This window comes from Convolutriloba macropyga, chromosome 1, assembly GCF_964194025.1.
Source record: "Convolutriloba macropyga chromosome 1, txConMacr16.3, whole genome shotgun sequence".
NCBI classification, from domain to species: Eukaryota; Metazoa; Xenacoelomorpha; order Acoela; family Convolutidae; genus Convolutriloba; species Convolutriloba macropyga.
The window spans coordinates 82,592,291-82,620,192 of record NC_134468.1 but is presented as its reverse complement, the minus strand read 5'-3'; the positions used below and the strand labels follow the sequence as shown (position 1 = coordinate 82,620,192).

The window sequence follows — 27,902 nt, the reverse complement described above, 5'->3', positions numbered from 1 at the left end:
AAAAGTAAGATTTTTCCCAGAGTAGTTATTGATTGTTGACATTTTATGTTGTGATGCTTCCCAATTTTTCCAACAAAGGCAGCTCAATTCAAAACAGTTTTTATCATCTGTTCTCTGTTCATTTTGTAACTTCAAGTTTAAAACTCTGAGCAAAATCAACTTCTCTTTGAACAAAAATTTGAAAATGAAAACTCACCGACCTCGATTTTATGAGCTTTTGATAAATGTTTGAAGATGTTTATTTTTGAAGTGTTGTTCATTTTTAGTAAACCTGGCAATTCACATGCGTCAACATCCTGTCCCCTTGGGCTACAAAATCCCCCCACCCGGTCCGCCCAGACCCTCTCTTCCCACTTTCAACGGACTTAGCTTCCCAATTTCAATGGACCCAGCCAAAATTTCCCTCGGATCCGGAAGCGAAAGCCCAGAAAAGGATTCGCCTCTCGGGTCCTTTTCAAGTTCGTCCGCCACTCCCAAGTTAGACCTGGGCACGTCTCAGGAACCAGAGAGTGATTCGGGTTCTCCTTCGGACGACTCGAAATCCGAGAGCAAAACGAGAGTCGACAGCAGCAGTAACAATAGCCGAGTGACTCCGTTTTCTGAACCCCCTAGCTTCTCGTCAACACAGAACTCGCCAATTGCGTTTGTTGACGACCAGGGTCTGGCATCGTCCGCAAAAAGCAACGACTTTGGTTTAGGTCTCAGCCGAAGAATTTTTTCGTCAAAATATCCAATTTCGTCTCTTTCGAGCAAAGATTTGAAAGACTTTTTGAAACCGCTGAACATGTCCGCCGATCAGATAGTAAAAAGTGAACAAATTGACGAGGATGATTACGAAATGCAACTAGGCGATGATGACGTACTTATCAATTCCGACGACGATGATTCAGATGACGAAATGATGGATTCGGACGAACACGACATGACGATTGCGTCATTGACTGACTCAACTCATAATTCCGACAAACAAATTCCAACCAATGACGTTGCAGGATTTTCCGATTCGGAAATTTTGGACTTGACCACTAGCAACGGTTCAGATAACTTACCAGAAAAGTCGGAAATTCCGTCACCGCTTCCGTCACCTCCGCAAAACATTACGTCACCAACTATGACGATTGTTACATAATGTTGTTGCGTAATAGATTAGAAATATGACACAATTTTGAAACTTATTTGATGTGTTCCATACTAAACTATTTTTGTTATAACTAGTCTGCGATGTTCGAAACATAAGTTGACTTGACAAAAAAACTTTCTTTATCTTATCTTCACCTTACTATGCAATCATTTTCATCACCGAAATGCCTTAACAAGTTGCTATATAAATAGAACAACAATTTTATGAGAATAAATGACCTTTCCTTTTATGGTAAAGAAAATCTTTCCAAATATTGGAGTTCGGTTCCAAGTGAACTTCATATTTTAGCATTGTTTAAAGTTAACAATTGACGAATTAGCCAAATTTTGATAACTCTCTCATATTTTACGGTTAAGTGCTGTTTATATTACAATTTTTAAATAAGAAATTGCGGCTATTTTTTTGTTGAGACAAGTTTAATATTTTCAGGAGTATTCCATACTTTGCTGATTTTGTATATTTCCTTTGGAGTTAGAAGTTATTTGCTTTCTTTCTATCTATCACGATAAAGCGTACGCTCTATGCGCTTACTATGTTTAGTTATTCATGCTTTAAAATGTGGCTTTCTATTTTTGAATATCATGTTTCGCAATCATGCACTTAGAACCAGATTTTTCCAGAAAATTTGAACAATTTTGTTATTTTTAAAAGCTGGTTCGAAGTAGTGATTTTTGGATGCCTTCATTTTGTATCTGGTATTTGTTAGGCAGTTGGTGTTATAAATAGATAGGGTTAACTATCTTTAGTACTATTACTATAACTAGTTAGTTCTGACCTCGTTCCTTACTCGCTCCTCATAACTGTTTCCTCCACCCCCCCCTGTGAACACATTTACTGGAATAATTATCCGCCGGCAAAAAAATTATTAAAAAGTGTTTTATTCGATTTGTTGAATTTGTTCATTTAACAAAAGCATACTATTATAATGGTTAGTTAGATGTCGATCATGGAACATCAATAACATTAAAAAATACGGTTTTTTTATTCTGTCACGGCAAAACAGGAAACAGTGCGGTTTTTGCTAACTAAGTTGACCTTTGACCCTTTTCATCATTATCTGTCTGCCTCAAAATCACCCCCCCCCCCCCCCCTAACTCGCCCCTCTCACTTTTCTCTCTCCTCGCTGTTCTGTTCTATATATATATATATATATATATTGAGTGTACATGATCAGCTGTTTCTGTTTTCCACAAGGAAAACTTCACTTTTCCCAAGTAGCAACAAACAAACAACGACAACAACAACAATAATAACAACCGATAAACAAATGTCAGATTATTTTGTTTCAAAATTAAGGTGCCTTATTGAGACGTTGTCGAGCTAAGTTTTTGTGATAAATCTTAGCCTATTAAAATTTGCAAAATATTTTTGTTAAATACATAATTACCGAAAAACATAAAAGATCTTGCAGAATTGTAAACATATTAATAAGAAAAAGAGCAGCTGAGAACAGGTCGAAGTCGCCTGATGCTGTTCCGCTGCGATTACGCAGGAACCAAAGTTATAAATTATTCTATTACTGTTTTATAACCAAGAATCGTATCAAGATCTTATTATCAATAACGTGAAGGTTTCGTTTCACTGGGTTTTAATTGTTGTTTGTTTGTTTGTTTTGTTGTTATTTACTTCAAGTTGTACTAACTCCTACTATGGAATGAATCAAAATAAGTGGACGCTTTTGTGATAGGTGTTGATGCTTATTTCTTTCTTTCTCAGGGATATACATACATACACAATACACATACAAACATACATACATACATTATACATGTTACATAGAAGTTTATTCGTTTTCTCCTAATTCTCAAAATACACTTTTCGTTCCTTCATATTTTTTCAAAAAAAAGCAGTTCTCAAAGCAGCTTCGTATAAAAAATGACCGGGGAGTTTTAATTTTATCAGTTTTAAAAGATATAGTTATTTTGAACGACATAGCCCAGAAATCTTGTTAGCCCAAAATTTTGTCAATAAAGAAAACAAGACGGCTCGCAGGAGTCTGTACAGGGCAAAATAAAAGTCCTTAGCAAGAGTTACATAGAAAACAATAGGCAATTTCGAACCTTTCGTAATTTTTGATTTTCCACCGTTGTCAACATTTAGAGCCGTTTTGTGACTGTAGCGGCTGCTTTCCTATCAATTACAAGGAAAGCTGTATACCGCCCAGTTCGTTATTAGCGGTTTAAAGGCTATCGAGATACTAAGTTGTGCAGTTCGCTTTTGTCACTTTATATCCGCTATTCTGTAAATTACCGTTGCATTAAACGTTGTTTTATTATTCCAAATAACTAATCGTTCAGCTTTGCTGAATAATAAATTCAATTGCTGGAACTACTCAGTAAACTCCAATCAAATGATCAAATAATTTTTCTTGAGTTTTGGTTAAATCAAATTTGTGTCCCTATAGGTTGCTCACTGTTTATGTTTATAAACGAATTTAAGGGGGGTACATTCGGTTTCAGAATAGAACACAACTCACAGAGGAGAACCCGTCTTTTGCCTTAAGCGGACTTGAATCGTTGGTCAAAACGGAGGTCCTTCGTTAGTCACTGGGGCCGAAGCCATAGAGACGACGTAGCATCTAGGTTTTTGGTTGGGAAAACTCAAGACTGTGAACTGATAATCTATCTTTCACCGCCTACTACTTTCAACGAAATGATTATAGGTCGTTCGTCTGGTCAAAGAAGAGGAATTTTTGTCACCCTAACGTTCAGCTATCAGAGGTTCTTTAATTTCCTTTCTCTCAAGTTACTCAAACCTTCGAGACCAAATCTGCGACACACAAACATTACTTTTGTTAAGTTTTGAAGTGTGTGGAATCAGACCAATGCGGAGTTTCACGAGACTTAGTTCTTTCACTTCACTTCTGTATAAATGGCAGCAGCTGTGATTTTTTGAAACATCAAACTAACATTTTGTTGTTAGCAGGTATAAACAGCAATTTTGGTTTATAGCAGTTTTAGTGACCTTGTTTTGTAAAGAATTTAACCCGGTGAGCCTGTTCGCACGTTTGGCGGGCTCGTCTCACCCGTTTACAGTTATATTAAATTTAGAAGCAAAATATGTCGACATAAAATTGTTTTAATGAAATGAATGTTTGAGGAAATTGTTAACGCTCGGCCTTCACAGCCGGGCCTGATTTCCATCATGAAACATCTTTACTGTTTGGTAACACAGGAGCGAGCTTCACCACTGGTCTCTTTCAAACTCTGTCTCCATTACTCGAACCAGACTATAAAATCTTCGATTGTCACTGTCTTCGATCAACCAAATTGCCTTCTGTACGGTTTTCGTTTTCGTTCGCTGTAAATCGCCACTTTTGCCGGTTGTTCAACGTTGGCAAATACTCTTTTCGAAATCTGTGCCAAATGAGGTTTGCATAGGCTTGAGTTTGTCGGAATAGCTTTCGATGATCGACAAATTCTTCTGCGCATGGTAGGTATGGTAAGCAAACATTCGTATTGCCAAGCGAGAAATGATTAGGGGTTAGTGCTTCTAGGTCATTGACATCTGAACTGACGGGAGTCAACGGAGTCGCATTCAATGTTTGCTCCACAATACACATCGTAGTTGAAAGAACGTCTTCTGTGACTGATCTGTTCCCCAAGACTATAATCATTGCTTTCTTGCAACTTCTGACCAACCGTTCCCATACCCTTCCAAAGTGGGGTGCTGCGGGTGGGTTGAACTTCCATCTGATTCCCGGCTGAGGTAGATGTTCCTCGATCCCTTCTTTGTTCCATGCAGCAACATACTCTGCAAACTCTCGTTCAGCTCCAACAAAGTTTGTCCCGTTGTCGCTGATGATTGTAATGGGTTTGCCTCTTCGTGCAATAAATCGCGTCATTGCATTGAGACAGCTATCCGTGTCTAATTTGGGTACCAGTTCTATGTGCACTGCTCTCACAGTTAGACAAGTGAACAGAGAACTCCAACGCTTTTGGTTTCTCCGCCCAATTTTCACAGTTAAACGGCCAAATTAGTCAACTCCAACCTTTGTAAAGGCTGTTGAAGCATCTAACCGCTCTCCGGGTAGATCTGCCATTACTGGAGTTTTCGTTTGTGCTCTGCCTTTTCTGAAAGTAAGACACTTGTTCTCGATTGATCGCAAGGCGTTTCGTATGCCTAGGATCCATATCGTCTGCTGAACAATGTTTCTGACATGCTCTGTGCCTTTGTGTTGGTTGTTCTTGTGCTCGTTTTCCAAGAACAATTCAACTGCATGATGTTTCCAATTTAGCAATCTTGGATGTTTTGCGTTGAAGTTTAAATGACTTTTACCTATTCAGCCTTTGGCACGAATAAGTCCTTCCTCATCCAGGAAGGGTGAGAATTGTAGAATTTCGCTGCCTTTTGGGATTTCCCTTTCAACTTTGAGAGATTTCATATCTTCATCAAACTGTTATTGTTGTAGTAACTTGAATGTGATTGCATTTGCTTTTTCTTTTTCTTCAACACTGACTAAAATTGTTGCTGGTTTGTATTTGCTGGATGCCCGTTGTACGTATGCTATTGTGTTTACTAGTCTGTTGAAATGACTGAATCGTTTCCACTGAATAACCGCTTTTTTCATCAGCCTGTGTCATGAAAACTGATGAGGGTATGTTCTCTTCATCTGAGGCAAAGACAAGGTTGACTTACTCTGGCCATTCACTCTGTGGTCGCCTTAACCAGGCCGGCCCAATAAGCCACTCACTTCTCTTGAGTTCCCCAATGTTGATTGCTCTGCTGCCAATGTCCGCTGGGTTGTCGATACCGCTCACATGTTTCCACTGTGAAACATCAGTTGTATCCAGTATCTTAGCTACTCGGTTGGCCAAAAACATTTGTTGCTTACGATGGGAACTGTGTATCCACTGCAATACTGTAGTTGAGTCTGACCAAAAACTTCGACTATTTATCTTCATTTCATGTTCCTTGACTATCTTTCTTTCAACCTCACTGCCATGACTGCCGCTTGTAATTCCAATCAAGGTATCGAAAGATCCTCATCAGTGCCACTCTGCATTTTCCAATGACAAAAGCTAAGTCAGCTGAGTATTTTTTTGACTGTGAACTTAGATTGGCCACTGCAAACAACGTGTCTTCAGATGCTTCAGCAATCTCATGAAGTTCAATTTTATCCATCTCTCTGTTGAAGTATCTTCTATCGATGCTTGTTTCAGCTACAATTGGAAGTTGTTGTTCCCATCTCAGAAAATCGGCTTCGTCACCAGGTTCCACTTACTTCGTTGTCCCAATGTTGTCCATTCTTAGTCCAGATGCCTTTCAGAAGTCCTCTCATGTGAACACTGAACGGAGCAAGCAATACGATCGGGTCAAATACAGAAGATACCAGTGACAGAATCTTCCTCTGGGTTATAGGGGCTTCAACTTCCTTGTTGGCACCTCGGCAGACTTGAAGACTATCATCAGTAACAGTCCATTGTAGTCCAAGCACTGAGGATCTCTCTGTATTGGATTCCACTTCGACTTGCTTCGTGTTGCTGTTTGATTTCGAATCGATTGGGATTGCTTTGCAAACCTCATCGCTGTTGCTTATCCACTTTGTGAGTGGAAATCTATGCTGCGAAAGAAGATGTTGCAACTGACTGAAGACTTCGATTGCTTCTTCAGGGGGTTTCTACTGATTTGATGAATTCGTACATGTAAAAGCTGTTTTGTATTGTTTTTGATGCAATTGGATCACTTCTTCGTTATCGAGTCCAACTCGTTTGAGAGCACAGTTTGCACAAGTTAGAGAACTCGTAGCTACAAACACGTGACGCCAATATTCGTATGTTTGAACAGTTTCTTTAGTTCTAGGACGCCATAGAAACCTCAAGCAACTTCTATCCTGCTCGGGAACTTGCACTTGCAGAAACATTGATTCGATATCTGCTGTTAGGGCTACTGGTCTTGAACGAAATCTGAAAACGTTCCAATCAAACCATGCAGTAGATCAGGCCCTGCTAGTAGCTTGTCATTTAGGCATACCCCTTTGTATCCTGATGCAGCATTGCAAACACGTCTCACTTTGCCAGGCTGGTTCGGGTTTAGCTCGGGATGGTGTGGCAAATACCATTCATTCCCGAAAGTGCCTTTCACTTCGGACTTGTCCAACTTCTTTACGAATCCCTTCTCTACGTCTGTATCTATCGACTATTGATACAGTTTTTTTTAGTTTTGAGTCCCCTTGGAATCTTCGCTTCAGTGAGTGAAGCTGACACAAGGCTGAGCTGTAATTTTTCGGCATGTTGGGCTCTGGTTCATTCCAAAGCATTCTCACTTCGTACCGCTCGCTTGTAAACTTTGTCGTACTCTCTAGCATCTTTTGTGCCTGGAGTTCCTTCATTGACTGACTGACAATGTTAACTTTGGAAGCACAGGCTTCTATGTCCCACCATTTTTGGATATTCTCAGCCGATTTCACATCTTCTGTGAAGGCGAAATGACAAATGTTTTGTCTTCTCTTGCCTGTCATGGGTCCACTGACTACCCATCCCAATTCTGTTAGAGCAGCGATTGGTTCACTTCGTGTTCTTATTCTGTAGCTCGTAAGGATCTTGACCGAGAATGATGCCGACATCCATCAAGTTGAACGTTTTGTTAGGGAGAAGGTTGAAGTGGTTGAAGCTTTGCTTTAGATTGTTGTAGTCGTAGTTTGCGGTTCCCAGTGACATTGACGGGTGTACAAACGCGTTGATCGGTTGTACAATTGAATGCGGTCCCTTTATTTTTATGGACACCATTTCTGTCTTCAAATCTTTCGTTCCGTGTATACTGGCTATTTTAAGCGTAACATCGGTACCTTCGGCTCGCAACCTTTCATTAACGCTTTGATCGTTGAATGACACCGTTGATCCACTGTCGAGGAAAGCATATGCGTTTAATTTGTTGCTGCCACTCTGAATCGAGACAGGAACTATCTGAAGAAAGCTCATAACTTCGCTACTTTGACTGATTGTTGCTGCGCTCATGTTGACTGCGTGATTGCCCTCGTCCATTTGGTTTTCTGAGTGTAACAATCGGTTGTGCTTTTTGGTAAATCCATTTATACCACAAGCGTTGACTTTACAATTTTTGATTGCATGTCCTTTTCCCAGACATCCGTAACATAAGCGTTGCTTCCTCACAGCTGCATAACGATCATTCATGTTTATTTTCTTAAATAAAGGACAGTTCCGAACTTTTTTGGGTTCCATCGGCTAATGGGCAGTGATCGTTATTGGTTGGTTGCGCTTCTTTTACATTTGAACTCGCACTAAAATTCGAGGATTTAGAAAACTGCTTAGTTTTGTTTGCATTTCTCCGATGATCTTCGTTACGTTCCCCTGGGAGCTGTGACATGCCTTCGTAAACGAATGACATTCTTGATAACCATTTGTCAGGAGATCTGGTCGGTCCTCATGCAGTTCATCTACATAGAACTACCATTTCTCTTTCAGATTAGGTGGCAACTTTTGAATCGCGATTTGCAGTGTTGCACTAGATCGCAAGTCGCCTTCATATTTGTAGTGCTTCAGAACACTGTCTACGTTACTGATGGCTGTTGAATAACTGACTAATATTTTTCAATCATGCATTCGGATTGCCTGTTGATTTCGCAAAGTGTTGAGTTGTGCCTCAACAATTAGGTAAGGTCGGCGAAACCTCCCTTCCAACAAAGCCCAAGCTTCACCATATAGATCTCCGGAGTAGCCCATACTTGCTATAGCCGCTCCTGCTTTGCCAGCCAGCAATGTTTTCAGGTGGCTCATTTTCTCTGAACTAGGTATGGCGCGGCTATGAACTGTCGCTACAAATATGTTCGGACATTCCGGCCACTCGAGTGGAATTTCGTCAAAAGAATTTAACTTCAACTTTTGCAGCTGACTACTACTGCTCGGTGCATCGCGCTCAAACCGGCCGTGTAAACGGTTAAATTTAAAACGCTCGCCGCTTGTGAATCTGGATTTAAGTAAGCTTTCTCTATCGAAATTGACTCGATAAATGTCGTGCCCGTTCCTTGTATGATCAAAACTACTATCTTTAATGTTTGTAAACTTATCTGATTTGTCGAGCCAGCCGAAGACGTCCCTGCTCCTTGGACTTTTTGAAAGGCGACCGGCTTCCTATACTAAGCGCTGCACCATCCTCAGAACCAGAGTCTCTTGCATCAAGTGCCTCCTTTTCGTATTCCAGTTTCAGAGTCATTTCTTCTTCCAAACGGTGCAGTTCCATATCAAGTTCCTTTTGCTTCATATCATATTCAATTTTCCTCAAACGCATCGTGGTGTTAAATTCCTTGACTAGAGCTGCTAGCTACTCTGCTTTCTTTGCCCTTTTATCGGAAGACGCTTTGGACTCGTTGTCCTGATTTTCCTTTTGTCGATTCCTAACTGAACTTTGCGAAGTCTCTCGGATAGGTCTTGAAACCTGTTACCAGGTAAAAACCGCAATTTTGGTTTATAGCAGTTTTAGTGACCTTGTTTTGTAAAGACTTTAACCCGGTCAGCCTGTTCGCACGTTTGGCGGGCTCGTCTTACCCGTTCACAGTTGTACTAAATTTAGAAACAAAATATGTCGACATAAAATTGTTTTAATGAAATGAATGTTTGAGGAAATTATTAAAGCTCGGCCTTCACAGCCGGGCCTGATTTCCATCATGAAACATCTTTACTGTTTGGTAACACAGCGAGCTTCACCACTGGTCTCTTCTAAACTCTGTCTCCATTACTCGAACCAGATTATAAAATCTTCGATTGTCACTGTCTTCGATCAACCAAACGAAATTGCCTTCTGTACGGTTTTCGTTTTCGTTCGCTGTAGATCGCCACTTTTGCCGGTTGTTCAACGTTGGCAAATACTCTTTTCGAAATCTGTACCAAATGAGGTTTGCATAGGCTTGAGTTTGTAGGAAGAGCTTTCGATGGTCGACAAATTCTTCTGCGCATGGTAGGTATGGTAAGCAAACATTCGTATTGCCAAGCAAGAAGTGATTATGGGTCAGTGCTTCTCGGTCATTAACATCTGAACTGACGGGAGTCAACGGACTCGCATTCAATATGTACTCCACAAAACACATCGTAGTTGAAAGAACGTCTTTTGTGACTGATCTGTTCCCCAAGACTATAATCATTGCTTTCTTGCAACTTCTGACCAACCGTTCCCATACCCCTCCAAAATGGGGTGCTGCAGGTGGGTTGAACTTCCATCTGATTCCCTGCTGAGGTAGATGTTCCTCGATCCCTTCTTTGTTACTACCTATTCTGTTTTTGGCACGAATAATTCCCTCCTCATCCAGGAAGGTTGAGAATTGTAGAATTTTGCTGCTTTTCGTGATTTCGCTGTCAACTTTGAGAGATTTTATCTCTTCACCAAACTCGTTGTAGTAGTTTGAAGATGATTGCATTTGCTTTTTCTTTTTCTTCAACACTGACTAAAAGTGTTGCTGGTTTGTATTTGCTGAATGCCCGTCGTCCGTATGCTATTGTGTTTACTAGTCTGCTAAAATGACTGAATCGTTCCCACTGAATAACCGCTTTCTTTTCATCAGCCTGTGTCATGAAGATGAGGGTATGTTCTCTTCATCTGAGGCAAAGACAAGGTTGACGTGCTCTGGCCATTTACTCTTTGGTCGCCTTAACCAGGCCGGCCCAATAAGCCACTCACTTCTCTTGAGTTCCTCAATGTTGATTGCTCTGGTGCCAATGTCCGCTGGGTTGTTCATACCGCTCACACGTTTCCACTGTGAAACATCAGTTGTATCCAGTGTTTCAGCTACTCGATTGGCCACAAACATTTGTTGCTTACGATGGAACTGTGTATCTACTGCAATACTGTAGACGCGCCATAGAAACCTCAAGCAACTTCTATCCTGCTCGGGAGCTTGCACTTGCAGAAACATTGATTCGATATCTGCTGTTAGGGCTACTGGTCTTGAACGAAATCTGAAAACGTTCCAATCAAACCATGCAGTAGATCAGGCCCTGCTAGTAGCTTGTCATTTAGGCATACCCCTTTGTATCCTGATGCAGCATTGCAAACACGTCTCACTTTGCCAGGCTGGTTCGGGTTTAGCACGGGATGGTGTGGCAAATACCATTCATTCCCGAAAGTGCCTTTCACTTCAGACTTGTCCAACTTCTTTACGAATCCCGTCTCTACGTCTGTATCTATCGACTGTTGATACAATTTTTTAAGTTTTGAGTCCCTTTGGAATCTTCGCTTGAGTGAGTGAAGCTGACACAAGGCTGAGCTGTAATTTTTCTGCATGTTGGGCTCTGGTTCATGCTAAAGTATTCTCACTTCCTACCGCTCGCTTGTAAACTTTGTCGTACTCTCTAGCATCTTTTGTGACTGCAGTTCCTTCATTGATTGAATGACGATGTTAACTTTGGAAGCATAGGTTTCTGTGTCCCACCATTTTTGGATATTCTCAGCCGCTTTCACATCTTCTGTGAAGGCGAAATGACAAATGTTTTGTCTTCTCTTGCCTGTCATGGATCCACTGACTACCCATCCTAATTCTGTTAGAACGGCGAATGGTTCACTTCGTGTTCTTACTCTGTAGCTCGTAAGCATCTTGACCGAGATTGATGCCGACATCCATCAAGTTGAACGTTTTGTTCGGGAGAAAGTTCAAGTGGCTGAAGCTTTGCTTCAGGTTGTTGTAGTCGTAGTGTGTGGTTCCTAGTGAAATTGACGGGTGTACAAACGCTTTGATCAAATGTACATTTGAATGCGGTCCCTTTATTTTTATGGACACAATTTTTGTCTTCAAATCTTTTGTTCCGTGTATAACGGCTATTTCGAGGAAAGCATATGCGTTTAATTTGTTGCTGCCACTCTGAATCGAGACAGGAACTATCTGAAGAAAGCTCATAACTTCGCTACTTTGACTGATTGTTGCTGCGCTCATGTTGACTGCGTGATTGCCCTCGTGCATTTGGTTTTCTGAGTGTAACAATCGGTTGTGCTTTTTGTAAATCCATTTATACCACAAGCGTTGACTTTACAATTTTTGATTGCATGTCCTTTTCCCAGACAAAAGTAACATAAGCGTTGCCTACTCACAGCTGCATAGCGATCATTGACGTTTATGTTCTTAAATAAAGGACAGTTCCAAATTTTGTTGGTTCAATCGGCTAACGGGCAGTGATCGTTATTTGTTGGCTGCGCTTCTTTTACATTTGAACTTGCACTAAAATTCGAGGATTTAGAAAACTGCTTAGCATTTCTCCGATGATCTTCCTTACGTTCTTACGTTCCCCTGGGGGCTATGACATGCCTTCGTAAACGAATGACATTCTTGATAAACATTTCTCAGGAGATCTGGTCGGTCCTCGTGCAGTTCATCTACATAGAACCACCATTTCTCTTTCAGATTAGGTGGCAACTTTTCAATCGCGATTTGCAGTGTTGCACTAGATCGCATGTCGCCTTCATATTTGTAGTGCTTCAGAACACTGACTACGTTACTGATGGCTGTTGAATAACTGACTAATGTTTTTCAATCATGCATTCGTATTGCCTGTTGATTTCGCAAAGTGTTGAGTTGTGCCTCAACAATAAGGTAAGGTCGGCGAAACCTCCGTTCCAGCAAAGCCCAAGCTTCACCATATAGATCTCCGGAGTAGCCCATACTTGCTATCGCCGCTCCTGCTTTGCCAGCCAGCAATGTTTTCAGATGGCTCATTTTCTCTGAACCAGGTATGGCGTGGTAGTGAACTGTTGTTACAAACATGTTCGACCATTCCGGCCACTCGAGTGTATTTGCGTCAGTTTAAAACGCTCTCCGCTTGGGGATCTTTAAGTAAGTTTTCTCGATCGAAACTAACTCTATAATTGTCGTGCCCGTTCCTTGTATGATCTAAACTACAATCTTTAAAGTTTGTAAACTTATCTGACTTGTCGAGCCAGCCGAAGACGTCCTTGCTCCTTGGACTTTTCCAATTGAAAGGCGATCGGCTTTTTATACTAAGCACTGCACCATCCTCAGAACCAGAGCCTCTTGCATCAAGTGCCTCCCTTTCGTATTCCAGTTTCAAAGTCATTTCTTCTTCCAAACGGTGCAGTTCAATCTCAAGTTCCTTTTGCTTCATATCATATTCAATGTTCCTCAAACGCAACGTGGTGTTAAATTCCTTGACTAGAGCTGCTAGCTTCTCTGCTTTCTTTGCCCTTTTATCAGAAGACGCTTTGGACTCGTTGTCCTGATTTTCCTTTTGTCGATTCCTTACTGAACTTTGCGAAGTCTCTCGGATAGGTCTTGAAACTTGTTACCAGGTAAAAACCGCAATTTTGGTTTATAGCAGTTTTAGTGACCTTATTTTGTAAAAACTTTAACCCGATCAGCCTGTTCGCACGTTTGGCGGGCTCTTCTTACCCGTTTAAAGATGTATTAAATTTAGAAACAAAATAGGTCGACATAAAATTATTTTATTGAAATGAGTGTTTTAGGAAATTATTAATGCTCTGCCCTCACAGCCGGCCCTGTTTTCCATCATGAAACATCTTTACTGTTTGGTAACACAGGACCGAGCTTGACCACTGGTCTCTTCTAAACTCTGTCTCCATGACTGGACCCAGATTATAAAATCTTCGATTGTCACTGTCTTCGATCAACCAAACGAAATTGCCTTCCGTATGGTTTTCGTTTTCGTTCGCTGTAGATCGCCACTTTTGCCGGTTGTTCAACGTTGGCAAAAACTCTTTTCGAAATCTGTGCCAAATGAGGTTTGCATAGGCTTGAGTTTGTCGGAAGAGCTTTCAATGATCGACAATTTCTTCTGCGCATGCTATTGTGTTTACTAGTCTGTTAAAATGACTGAATCGTTCCCACTGAATAACCGCTTTATTTTCATCAGCATGTGTCATGAAGACTGATGAGGGTATGTTCTCTTCATCTGAGGCAAAGACAAGGTTGACTTACTCTGGCCATTCATCCTGTGGTCGCCTTAACCAGGCTGGCCCAATAAGCCACTCACTTCTCTTGAGTTCCTCAATGTTGATTGCTCTGGTGCCAATGTCCGCTGGGTTGTTCATACCATTCACACGTTTCCACTGTGAAACATCAGTTGTATCCAGTGTCTCAGCTACTCGATTGGCCACAAACATTTGTTGCTTACGATGGGAACTGTGTATCCACTGCAATACTGTAGTTGAGTCTGACCAAAAACTGCGACTATTTATCTTCATTTCATGTTCCTTGACTATCTTTCTTTCAACCTCACTGCCATGATTGCCGCTTGTAATTCCAATCAAGGTATCGAAAGATCCTCATCAGTGCCACTCTGCATTTTCCAATGACAAAAGCTAAGTCAGCTGAGTATTTTTTTGACTGTGAACTTAGATAGGCCACTGCAAACAACGTGTCTTCAGATGCTTCAGCAATCTCATGAAGTTCAATTTTATCCATCTCTCTGTTGAAGTATCTTCTATCGATGCTTGTTTCAGCTACAATTGGAAGTTGTTGTTCCCATCTCAGAAAATCGGCTTCGTCACCAGGTTCCACTTACTTCGTTGTCCCAATGTTGTCCACTCTTAGTCCAGATGCCTTTCAGAAGTCCTCTCATGTGAACACTGAACGGAGCAAGCAATACGATCGGGTCAAATACAGAAGATACCAGTGACAGAATCTTCCTCTGGGTTATAGGGGCTTCAACTTCCTTGTTGGCACCTCGGCAGACTTGAAGACTATCATCAGTAACAGTCCATTGTAGTCCAAGCACTGAGGATCTCTCTGTATTGGATTCCACTTCGACTTGCTTCGTGTTGCTGTTTGATTTCGAATCGATTGGGATTGCTTTGCAAACCTCATCGCTGTTGCTTATCCACTTTGTGAGTGGAAATCTATGCTGCGAAAGAAGATGTTGCAACTGACTGAAGACTTCGATTGCTTCTTCAGGGGGTTTCTACTGATTTGATGAATTCGTACATGTAAAAGCTGTTTTGTATTGTTTTTGATGCAATTGGATCACTTCTTCGTTATCGAGTCCAACTCGTTTGAGAGCACAGTTTGCACAAGTTGGAGAACTCGTAGCTACAAACACGTGACGCTAATATTCGTATGTTTGAACAGTTTCTTTAGTTCTAGGACGCCATAGAAACCTCAAGCAACTTCTATCCTGCTCGGGAACTTGCACTTGCAGAAACATTGATTCGATATCTGCTGATAGGGCTACTGGTCTTGCACGAATTCTGAAAATCGTTCCTATCAAACCATGCAGTAGATCAGGCCCTGCTAGTAGCTTGTCATTTAGGCATACCCCTTTGTATTTTGATGCAGCATTGCAAACACGTCTCACTTTGCCAGGCTTGTTCGGGTTTAGCACGGGATGGTGTGGCAAATACCATTCTTTCCCGAAGGTGCCTTTCACTTCAGACTTGTCCAACTTCTTTACGAATCCTTTCTCTACGTCGGTATCTATCGACTGTTGATACAAACTTTTAAGGTTTCGGTCCGTTTGGAATCTTCGCTTCAGTGAGTGAAGCTGACCCAAGGCTGAGCTTTAATTGTTCAGCAGGTTGGGCTCTGGTTCATTCCAAAGCATTCCCACTTCGTACCGCTCGCCTGTAAACTTTGTCGTACTCTCTAGCATCTTTTGCGCCTGCAGTTCCTTTTTTGACAGACTGACGATGTTAATGTTGCAAGCATAGGCTTCTATTTCCCACCATTTCGTTCCACTTCGTGTTCCTATTCTGTAGTCCAATGGTCTCTGTGGCTCGTAAGTTGACCGAGAATGATGCCGACATCTTCGGGAGAAGGTTCAAGTGCCTAAAGCTTTGCTTCAGGTTGTTGTAGTCGTAGTGTGTGGTTCCTAGTGAAAATGACGGGTGTACAAACGCTTTGATCAAATGTAAATTTGAATGCGGTCCCTTTATTTTTATGGACACAACTTTTGTCTTCAAATCTTTCGTTCCGTGTAAACCGGCCATTTTAAGCGTAATATTGGTACCTTAGGCTCGCAACTTTTCATTAACGCTTTGATCGATGAATGACACCGTTGATCCACTGTCGAGGAAAACATATGTGTTTAATTTGTTGCTGCCATTCTGAATCGAGACAGGAACTATCTGAAGAAATCTCGTAACTTCGCTACTTTGACTGATTGTTGCTGCGCTCATGTTGACTGCGTGATTGCCCTCGTCCTTCTGGTTTTCTGAGTGTAACAATCGGTTGTGCTTTTTGGTAAATCCATTTATACCACAAGCGTTGACTTTACAATTTTTGATTGCATGTCCTTTTCCCAGACATAAGTAACATAAGCGTTGCCTCCTCACAGCTGCATAACGATCATTCACATTTATGTTCTTAAAGAGAGGACAGTTCCAAATTTTATTGGTTCCATCGGCTAATGGGCAGTGATCGTTATTGGTTGGCTGCGCATCTTTTACATTTTGAACTCGCACTGAAATTCAAGGATTTAGAAAACTGCTTAATTTTGCTTGCATTTCTCCGCTGATCTTCCTTACGTTCCTTGGGGGCTGTGAAATGCCTTCGTAAACCAATGACATTCTTGATAACCAATTCTCAGGAGATCTGGCCGGTCCTCGTGCAGTTCATCTAGATAGAACCACCATTTCTATTTCAGATTAGGTGGCAAATTTTCAATCGCGATTTGCAGTGTTGCACTAGATCGCATGTCGCCTTCATATTTGTAGAGCTTCAGAACACTGACTACGTTACTGATGGCTGTTGAATAACTGACTAATGTTTTTCAATCAAGCCCTCGTATTGCTGTTGATTTCGCAAAGTGTTCAGTTGTGCCTCAACAATTAGGTAAGGTCAGCGAAACCTCCCTTCCAACAAAGCCCAAGCTTCACCATATAGATCTCCGGAGTAGCCCATACTTGCTGTAGCCGCTCCTGCTTTGCCAGCCAGCAATGTTTTCAGGTGGCTCTTTTTCTCTGATCTAGGTATAACGCTGTTATGAACTGTTGCTACAAACATGTTCGACCATACAGGCCACTCGAGTGGATTTCCGTCAAAAGAATTTAACTTCAACTTTGGCAGCTGACTACTACTGCTCGTTACATCGCGCTCAAAACGGTCAGGCTAACGGTTAAGTTTAGAACGCTGGCAGCTTGGGGATCTGGATTTAAGTAAGCTTTCTCGATCAAAACTGACGCGATAATTGTCGTGCCCGTTCCTTGTATGATCTGAACTACAATCTTTAAAGTTTGTAAACTTATCTGATTTGTCGAGCCAGCCGAAGACGTCCTTGCTCCGTGGACTTATCCAATTGAAAGGCGATTGGCTTCTTATACTAATTGCTGCACCATCCTCAGAACCAGAGTCTCTTGCATCAAGTGCCTCCTTTTCGTATTCCAGTTTCAGAGTCATTTCTTCTTCCAAACGGTGCAGTTCCATCTCAAGTTCCTTTTGCTTCATATTATATTCAATGTTCCTCAAACGCATCGTGGTGTTAAATTCCTTGACTAGAGCTGCTAGCTTCTCTACTTTCTTTGCCCTTTTATCGGAAGACGCTTTGGACTCGTTGTCCTGGTTTTCCTTTTGTTGATTCTTAACTGAATTTTGCGAAGTCTCTGGGATAGGTCTTGAAACTGTATCAATTTGTTCGTGGGCCTTCTTTTGGAGAGGGCTCTGATTCTGTGGATCCTCCATGCTTGTCTGACCGTGGATATATGGCAACCAATCAGCTTCTAGGTTGATAAAATATTCGCGTTGCCGGATTTTGTATAGTCGGTAGAAATCCAAATTTTTAAAGGTATCACCTCTCTTGTTAATCAGCTTCTCTAGGCTAATATCAAATTGAAGAAATTGACTATATACTGTTTTAATTTTGCTCGGCTGATCCTTATTTTTGATCAGTTTGTAGCGTTCTTTCTCCTTCAGCTCAATCTGCTTTGCGCAGTGCTTGATTTGTCTCTCAAGGTTGCTGTGACTACGTGACCGAGTCACAATTTGTTTACCTTGACGACGCAGTTTGACGCTTTTCTGTCCCGTGGTTTTGTTTTCCTCAACGTCGTTCGACTGTGCAACTCGAAATGCCTCGATGGCTTTTTGATTTGTTGGAGATTAGACAGTGGTTTGTATTCCACCGTCTGGGTCGGCGGACCTAAATGTAACGGCTGCTTTCCTATGACTCACAAGGAAAGTTTTATGCCGCCCAGTTCGTTATTAGTGGTTTACAGGCTGTCGGGACACTAAGTTGCGCAGTTCGATTCTGTAACTTTATATCCGCTATTCTGTAAATTACCGTTGCACTAAACGTTGTTTTTTTAGTCCAAATAACTAATCATTCAGCTTTGTTGAATAATAAATTCAATTGCTGGAACTACTCAGTAAATTCCAATTAAATAATCAAATAATTTTTCTTGAGTTTTGGTTAATAACTCAATAATTCAAGTTGGTGCTATTCAAACCAAATTTGTGTCCCTATAAGTTGCTCACTGTTTATGTTTATAAACGAATCTAAGGGGGGTAGATTCGGTTTCAGAAGAGAACACAATTCACAGAGGAGAACGCGTCTTTTGCCTTAAGCATCCTTGAATTGTTGGTCAAAACAGAGGTCTTTCGTTAGTCACTGGGGCCGAAGTCATAGAGACGACGTAGCATCTAGGTTTTTGGTTTGGAAAACTCAAGTCTGTGACCTGATAATCTTTCACCGCCTACTACTTTCAAAGAACTGATTATAAGTCATTGGACTGGTCATAGAAGAGGGATTTTTGTCACCCTATTGTTAAGCTATTAGAGGTTCTTTAATTTAATTTCTCTCAAGTTACTCAAACTTTCAAGACCAAATCGATGATAAGATAAATTACAAGTTTCACGATAGCAAGACACAGTATTTTACTGCTCAAGTGAGATTGTTAGGCAGATTAGATTTCCTTGTTGAAACAGTTTTCTGAGTTCTTTCAAAGCCAACCTGACTTCAACTAATAAATCTTGTGTTCTGCTCAACGTAGAGTTCCCGTTTTCCCACAAAAATTGAACCCGGTTTCTATGATCACAACAAAGCACAGGCATAGTTATCTGATTCTTCGCAGCAATCTGCGACACACACACGCTTAATTTTGTTAAGCTTTGAAGTGTGTGGAATCAGACCTATGCGGAATTTCACGAGACTTAGTTCTTTCACTTCACCTCTCTATAAGTGGCAGCAGCTGTGATTTTTTGAAACGTCAAACTAACACTGTTGTTACCAGGTGTAAATCGCAATTTTGTTTTATAGCAGTTTTAGTGACCTTGTTTTGTAAAGACTTTAACCCGGTCAGCCTGTTCGCACACTTGGTGGGCTCATCTTACCCGTTTACAGTTGTATTAAATTTAGAAACAAAATATGTCGACATAAAATTGTTTTAATGAAATGAATGTTTGAGGAAATTTTTAATGCTCGGCCTTCACAGTGACAAATGGTCGTTTAAGATTCATTGCAAAAATTAATTTGACAGAGCTCAGATTGACCTCATTGCTTGACGTTGGTCTTTTTCCTGTTCAATTTATTATAATGTTTTTATCACGTATAAAATGCTTTCAAACAAAAAATACTGCCTGTGTTATGTCAAAAATTGGGCCCAAGATTGTTTACTTCTAAAGAAAAGGAATAATTTCCAATCTATTATCTACTTTTAGATTTTTTAAATTGTTGATAAAGTGGAATTCAATATTTGTTATTAGGCTTGTTGCCCCGGAGTCAAACTTTAAAAATAACTTTTTTCTTTCAACTGGAATTTACTTGTCCTAGTTTCCAAAGATATTTTAAAATTTTCTGTTTCTTCTTATGTTCTTTTTTGCATTTGGTTGCCTCAGATGGAAACCCAATTTAGCTAAAACAAAAGCCTACACGCTCTTTTGCGTGCAGTAAACTGGAATCAAACTGAACTGTTAATTGTGAAAATGTGCCTGAAATGAGGGCATCAGTTTGATCTTCAGTTTTACAGTAAACTTTTTCATTTTGCAGAAACAGTAAACTTTTTCTGCAAAATTTTTGTCGGAGCCTTGTTTTTTTTTCTTTTCTATTTATGCTAAATTTTAACGGAATGCTGATTTTTCAATAGTTCTGCAACACCCAAAGAATTCTCCCCGCAACTCCAAAAATATACCTGAACATTTTTTAAAGCACTTCTAAGTTTCATAAGGCCTATTTTATTTGTGGTAGAGTAGGTTGACTCGTCAGAAACAAAAAGATGCCAAAAAGGAGCAGCATCAATGAATCGAACCACCAAAACTTTTTTCTTAAATTTAAGCCTTCGCAAAATATTCGTAACAACTTTTTTTATCACACAAAAACATTTTTGATCTCGAATCTCGACCTGAGAAAAAAAGAAAAAAATCTGATAAAATTAAAATAATCAATTTCCAAACAGACTGATAAATGTTTTCGAATATCTTGATCTCAGAAATGAATAGGATTTTTGGGTGACATATACAAGACAATCAGTAGCGAGAAGCACTAGAAGAGTTCAACAAAGGGATAATTCCATCGAAATTTTCAAAAAATAACGCAAATTAATTTAGATTACTGACTGTCAGAATTCACTATTAGGTGAAAAAAATCTACACCTTGACACATCTGGAAGGTTCAAGGAAATTTCATTGGCCTTCGAAACTAGAAAAACCTAAAACAGACAAAAATTTTGTGTCAACGCTGGCATCACCAATGCAAATGCCTCACGAAGCATGCATCTCTAGACGTTTTCAAACTCGTCATAGGAGTACAAAAGTTTTGAAAAAAGACTTTCCTACTTAAAATATTGTCTTCTTAGCACTTCTAACACACTTAGAATTAAAAATTTTGACCATGCAAAAATCTTGTATTGTGACCTCTTTTTAACAAACAAGAGGAACACCAAAATATTGTGAACCTTTTTGATTGTAATAATAGGATCCTTAAAATGTTCATATAATGTAGAATCTTTTGAAAGTTATCATTAGAACGCCCATTCAGCGTAGAATTCAATTGAAAAGATTTTTTTTTGAATTTTGTTCTTTCCACACATTTACCTAGGTTCATATTTTGTGAAAAATTTAACGATAGTGTATTGGTTTTTCTCTAAAGAGACAGGAGTCTTGATGAAAAATTTGATCAAATTTTTCGGCTAAAACTTTTATAAACTTTGCAAAATTCAGCCTTTTTTCCATCAAAGATGGCATGAAATAAGTTCCTCTTCGGTTTGTCTAAATAAGTCCGGATAGTCTAAACTTGCCAGATACATACAACTATAAACAGTTGACACAATCTTCATTGACTCCAATGAGCAATAGTTTTACTTGCACTGCCTTTGAGAGCTTTAATGAATTAAAATGTTGCCGGATTTTGTTAATTTAATTCGATAATTATCCAAAACGCTCATTTTGTTTTTGATGTTTTGACTTTTTGTGCAATCAAACACAATTGTAGTTTGCGGAATAATCACATGATCCTAGTGGACGAAAAGCAATAGCAAGTTAGTTTTGGGCAATCGTTGTTTCATACAGTCCAAAAATACTTCAGAATGCAATCAGTCGTGTTATTTTTTTAAAATAATTACCGAATTTTTGCAATTTTTGTTGATTACAGAGCAGAGCAACTCCATTTGAGGCCTACTAATGAATGGTTCAATTGGCTTTTTTTGGAGTTCCAAGGAGACATCTAGTTTTGTAGTCGAAAGCTTATGGTTGTTCTGAATGTTGAAAAAAAAAGTTTAAAACAACAATGGATTATTGAGCTTTGTCACTTTTTACTGGTCAACTAGTAGCTTAATGACAGCAAAGATAGGTTATATTGGGTTTGTTACGGAATAAAATTTAACATCCACTGCCGTTTTACATTTTAAGTAAGGGTTTTTCGTTTTTGCTACTACGAGTTTTTACAGCAATTATTCGATTTTTGGACTATTTCTCGTCTTTTCTTGTCTTGTCACATTTTTGACAGGTCAGATATCAATTTATTGACGTTCAAATGAAGACCCTAACAAAACCATCTTTTTCTGCAGCGAATAGATTATGTTTTTAACGGCTTCTTAACGACACCGTCTTCTAGCAGAACTTATTGGAATTTTTTTGTAGTCTATGAAATCATAAGATAATTACAGGTCGTACCGTCTTCGATTGCATGAAGAAATGAAATTTTCTTATATTAGTTGATAGCAAAAGTTCTTCTTGACATTGAAATCAAATGTTTAAAAAAACGTACTTTTTGAATTTGCTTTTTGCTGTCCTTTTTTGTCTAGTTGTTACCTTGTTTCAAATTATAGGTTGCATATCATATAATTGTTGTTGACGAAAAGCTCAATTGAACATATACAAATTTTAAGATTTAAAGTTTTTGAATATTTTTCAAAATTTTTTCGTAATTTGTCGTTCTTTTCGTATTCGTACTTATACTCGTTTTTGTAGACATATGACGTATTCTGAAAAGTGACCGATGTCAATGGTTTTCTTTTTAAAAAAATTGAAACTTTTTAAGGATTTAAGCTGATAGTTTATGATTCTATGACATTGACCTGTAAAAGGCGCAATTGATATGATATTTTTACGGAATAGAATGTGGTTTTAATGTCATCGACATGGCTTTCGCGAAAAGTTAAATTGAGTTTTTGTTTTTCATCTAAATTTAAAGGATGTTTTTGTAGACATAAGCCGTATTCTGAAGAGAACAAGTCTAAAAAACTACAAATGGAGTTATAAATAAACATTAAACTCTATAAAGATTTAAGTTGATATCTAATGGATTTCATTAATTGAAAATGTTTGTTTTCAAAAAAGTAAACGTATATTTTAACTCTGACGTTTTGTTCTTTTGTCTATTTGTCTCCGAGTCTCATTAAGGCTAGTCCAATGTCTTTTCTAGTGAAGTACAAAATAGTTTGATTCGTTTGTGTTTTATTTGACGATATAATGACAATATTTAACCGACGAATGAGCTTCCTATGAGCAAAACATTTCGCAAAGTACACAAAATGAAAAATTCTTGCTATTTTTAGTCTTTTTCTACTGAAAACTTGTTTTTGGCAACTGCGGCATCAATTTATCTCCAGAGCTTACCACTTAATGTAGCAGAAACCAATTTCAGCCAGCACAGAGACAAATTGTTCGAGTTAATGAACAAAAATTCTAAGAAGAAAAAATATGGATAAGCGGGGCCAGAATATTATTTGAGAACGCACATCACCGAGCCTCCTTATTATGGTTTTGTACTATGATTTATAAATGAAGACAAACTAGCTTTTTTTTTATCAGTGCACCTTCTCACAATAAAGTTGGCTGTATAATCCACAGTGATCCTCTTTCGCCCAAGTTGAGACACCTGATCAAAGCCAGATCTAGGATGAAATGGGTGTCGCACGTGGTTATCAGACCATCTAGACTGAAATCGTCTCTGAGCAGAACCACTTGGGTTGCGCACAGGAGGTATCAAGTCGTAACTACATGATCATGTCTACCAATGATCAATGGTGAAAAAACTGTGAAAAAACGATGAAGGAGGTTTGTATTTAGCGTCTCTGAAACATGGTCTCAGTGAGCTATGCAATATTTGGACTGAGCCTATGTTATGTGTAGGTACATAAATTCCTGACTCATCTCATATGCAACCTTTCAGAACCAAGAACACTTTTCCGACAATTGATTATTAAAACTGATAGACTAAACTACATAATTTTCGATAGAACTTTTACAACATTCAGCCTCAACACTGCCTTGAATCAGTTCGGAATATACATTTAAGAAACAATTTTTTTCGGTTTGTCAAACAAATCTTATATAGAGACCAGCGACAGTAGTTCTCTAACTCCTGACTAAAAACCTCAAAAACCAGCATTTTTCTTAAATATTAAAGCAAAGCTCTAAAAATCAAAACACCAAAACCTTTTGTTTGTTGCGCCATTTGTTTTTTTTTCGTGAAAAAATAGGAATCAGGACAACATTATAACTGTAAACATAATTAAAAACAGAAATTTTCCTATCATGGTTACTTCTTCAAATTGCAAAAATTTGAGCACTAAATATTGGGGAACAAAAAAACATAAATAGTTGTTTTGCTTTCAATCTGACAACCATAACAACTAAAACATTCATATAACTGGATTAGATTTAAAAAAACTATACTGGCGAACTGTTGACTACGGTCTTTTTATTGAGACAGTTTTACTTCGCAACACCTCGAGCAGGGGTTATATTTTGAAAAATGGCTCAAAAAAGCAATTTCTCAGCACAATTTTGTGGATTCCAAGACAAGACTATTGTTTACCAAAAGTAGCTGCGTTCAAAAGTATCGCTGGACAACTCGTTACCAACAAAATCAGTTTTCTGTAGACCTGCTGTCTACATTCAAAAAGGAAATAAAGATGCTTAACTAAATTGGTTTGCTTCCTGTAGAAAAAATGGACGAATGAGCTTCCCATGAGAAAAACATGCCACGAGGTACGAAAAATGAAAACTGCTTGCTTTTTTCAGTCGGAAATAAAGAACATTTAAAAAGGAAACAAAGATGCTTAACTAAATTGGTTTGCTTCCTGTAAAAAAAATGGACGAATGAGCTTCCCATGAGAAAAACATGCCACGAGGTACGAAAAATGAAAACTGCTTGCTCTTTTCAGTCGTTTTCTACTGAAAAATTGTTTTCGGCAACTGCGGCATCATTTTTTTTTTATAGAACTTACTACTTAATGTAAACAGAAACCTATTTATGCCAGCACAGAGAAAAATTATGAGAACTAATGCACAAAAATTCTAAGAAAATATCAGAGTGAATGGTAAATAATATAATCACTCCAATTGAACGTCCAATTAACAAAACAAAATCTGATAAATTTAAAATCAAAATTTTTCAATAACATTTTGCTTTTGCTTCGATTTAAGATGATAGAGACAATTTTTCCTTTTGGATAATTGATTGTAATTAAACATTGTCTGATTTTTGAAAACTGTTTTTCTGGTACAACAGCTGCTAGATAAAACTGCTTTTACAGGAAAATAACCTTGGTTAAAAATATTTATTTTATTCTTGTTCAAACTAAAGATGAATTTTTCTGAGCGTGGATCCAAATACGTTCAAAAACGTGATTAATGTCACCCAGTTATTGTAACTCAATGCGTGAACCAAATGAAAATAAACAGAAATATTACAAAAATAAAAAAGATTTATTTTTTTGTTCAGATAAATGTCACTTCTTTTTGCTGATGGTACCATTAGGTTGCAAAGGTATGCAACGTGATCAACCTTCTTGTCCCTGTTACATATAGCCATGGTTACATCAGAAAAAGAATAACAGAAAAACAGGACAGAAAATATAAACTCTTTCTGCAGCATATCATCCAGCATTTTTCTGTTTTTACTGCTTTAAAACACGCAAAATTACTTATTGCCTCAATTGATAGAAAAAAAACTAGTTTCCGAGCAACTTTTGACGGAACTTTTTCTCAAGATATTTTCAAATGCAATTGAAACCAGGACATTTAGAGGAAAAAGTTGGAGTACTGTTGTAAATTTATCAATCTACAACAGTTGCACTTTTCTTGAAAATTAAAAATTTCCTTTAAGTGCTGATTAATTTTGGACTATTCCCTCTAGCAGAAGCATGAAAATTCAAAATACTGGAAAAATGATTAGCTGAGTTGAATTCATTTATTACAACAAAGACAAAAAACAAACTGAGAGTCAAAGGTAACAAACTGAAAGTGACAAAAATCTAAAAAGATTGTTGCCTAGTAAAAAATAAGGAAATATTGTATAAAGTGAAACTTTTGAAATCATTGATTGCCTCTTTAGTCTAGCCGCTTTTCATTGTATTTTTAACAAGGTATATAACAAAAATTAGAACAACAAACATTTTTCAAATTTATTTTGACCCATGAATGCCATTATTGTTCCAGCTCTCAAGGAAATGGGGGCTAGGATTTCCATACCAGGCCTGAATTCTTTATCCAGTATTTCCGATCGGTATCATATGATCAAAATTTCCAAAAGAAAATTTTCAAGACTTTTCGTTTTCGAGAATGGTGGAACAAAAAAATTTTGTAACAAGAATGGATTGCATTCAAAGTTTCTAATAACGAGCATTTTTACTTTTTCATTTTTGCTGCTCTCTTCCCTTTTCAATACAAAATTATTTTACTTATTTAAGACAGCACGGTCAACTATTTCCTTAAAACACCGAGTTTGATACCTCACAGCAGAAATAAATTTGATAAGCAAAAAACAGCTCACGTCAATCTCTTTTATGCGGCGTTAGGAGTTTCAATAAAGATATTGCAGTTTAATCCTTCCAACACTTATGAGTTATACAAAAATAACAATTCAAACAGTAAATACTAAAGTTCTGTGAAGCAAAATAAACTAAATGTTTGAGCTTTCATATTGACCATAAAATCAAACAAATCAATTTTGAGCAAAACTTCAGATCATATTGTTCCAGCCAGGCAATTTCACACAAAAAACAACAGATCTGCTAAACTTTTAAGCGTAACTTTCAATAGATCTGTTTGGTTTTGACCTCTCCCTCCACCCATTGTTTCTAATGCCCCAAATTAACAATTATGTGTCGTTAAGTAGCACGTTACTGTGTAAACAATGCAATATTACTTACTGCCACAATTGAAGGAAATTAAAACCAGTTTTTGAGCAACTTCAGACAATATCTACAAATGCAAATGATACCAGGATATTTGGAGGGGAAAATAAATTTATCAATGTACTACAAGTACTTTTTTCTTGAACTTGGAAAACTTCCTTTAAGTGCTGATTAGTTTCGGATTATTCCCTCTAACAGATGCTTGAGAATTCAAAATACCGGAAAATTGATTAGCTGAATTGACTTCTCTTGTTAAAACAAACCACAAAAAATAAATTGAAAGTCAAAGGCTTATAAAGAAAATTTAAAAGTTTTTATCAATTTTTAATGAAATTTCTTGAAACAATTTTCTTCTTTGTTAAGGTTGAAAACATTGGTAATATAATACTGCAGCAAATACATACGTCAACGCGAATAGACAGAAAAAAAGAACAGCTGCAGCTTGTAGCATCTTTCAAAATGTCTCCAAAGAGCATGTAAAATCCCAAAAAAAAATGAACATTGACTTAGTTTAACAAAAATCAACGCAGCTCATGTTCAATTTTTATTCCATTTTAACCAGTTAATTAATTCATGCCACAGTTGTCCTCTTCTTTGTTTTGACTATTGTTTAATCAGGCCATTGGTTTTGGTTTTTGTTCTTATAAAACTGAACATACTCAATATTTCCTCAATACTTTTTCTAAGAACACAAAAATCAAAGTCTTTCTATTGAAACATTCTACGCTCTCAGGGTTTCCAATGATGCCAGATCTTTCTACTTCAAAAATATCATCAGAGTTCTTTCTACTTCAAAGTTTTTCATATAGTTCCTCCCACCGCTACAAGGGGTCGGAGAAATAACAGACTGTTCTCTAAGGGAACAATGTTAGGTCAGATTGAAAGTGACAACAACGCTTAAAGATTGTTGCCTATTAAAAATGGGAAACCTTGTATAAAATGTAACTTTTTGGAATTTTTTATTGCGTCGGTAGTCTAGCCGCTCAACAAAAAGTTATTCCATCAAACTTCTTTTAGTTGAGCTTTAACCATGAAAACCATTATTGTTCCAGTTCCCAATGAAATAGGTACTAGGAGTTTCATACCAGGCCTAATTATTTCTCTGCTAATATTTCAAATTGGTTGCATATGATCAAAAATTTTGAAAGAATTTTCAAGCTTTTTTTAGTAGCTTGGTGGAACAATGATACTTGGAAATATTAATGGGTTGCTTTGAAGGTTCTAAAAACGAGCATTTTGACGTTTTTGTTTTTGCTTCTCTCTTCCTTTTTAATAATCATAT

The 27,902-nt window shown here is 38.3% G+C and overlaps 2 protein-coding genes across 11 annotated transcripts in view; one reads left to right on the top strand and one right to left on the bottom strand.

The window, feature by feature from the left end:
* Positions 1-1,987, top strand: part of LOC142343268 (uncharacterized) — an 84,988-nt gene extending 83,001 nt beyond the window's left edge. For all 10 annotated transcript variants that reach the window (XM_075395119.1, XM_075395136.1, XM_075395064.1 and 7 more), the window contains exon 10: positions 267-1,987. In XM_075395119.1, the coding sequence (XP_075251234.1) occupies positions 267-1,129 (863 nt within the window). In that variant the 3' untranslated portion in view covers positions 1,130-1,987. The remainder of the gene's footprint in view (positions 1-266) is intronic.
* Positions 1-27,902, bottom strand: part of LOC142343316 (syntaxin-1A-like) — a 383,172-nt gene that overhangs the window by 254,869 nt on the left and 100,401 nt on the right. The gene's annotated exons all lie outside the window — the stretch shown is intronic.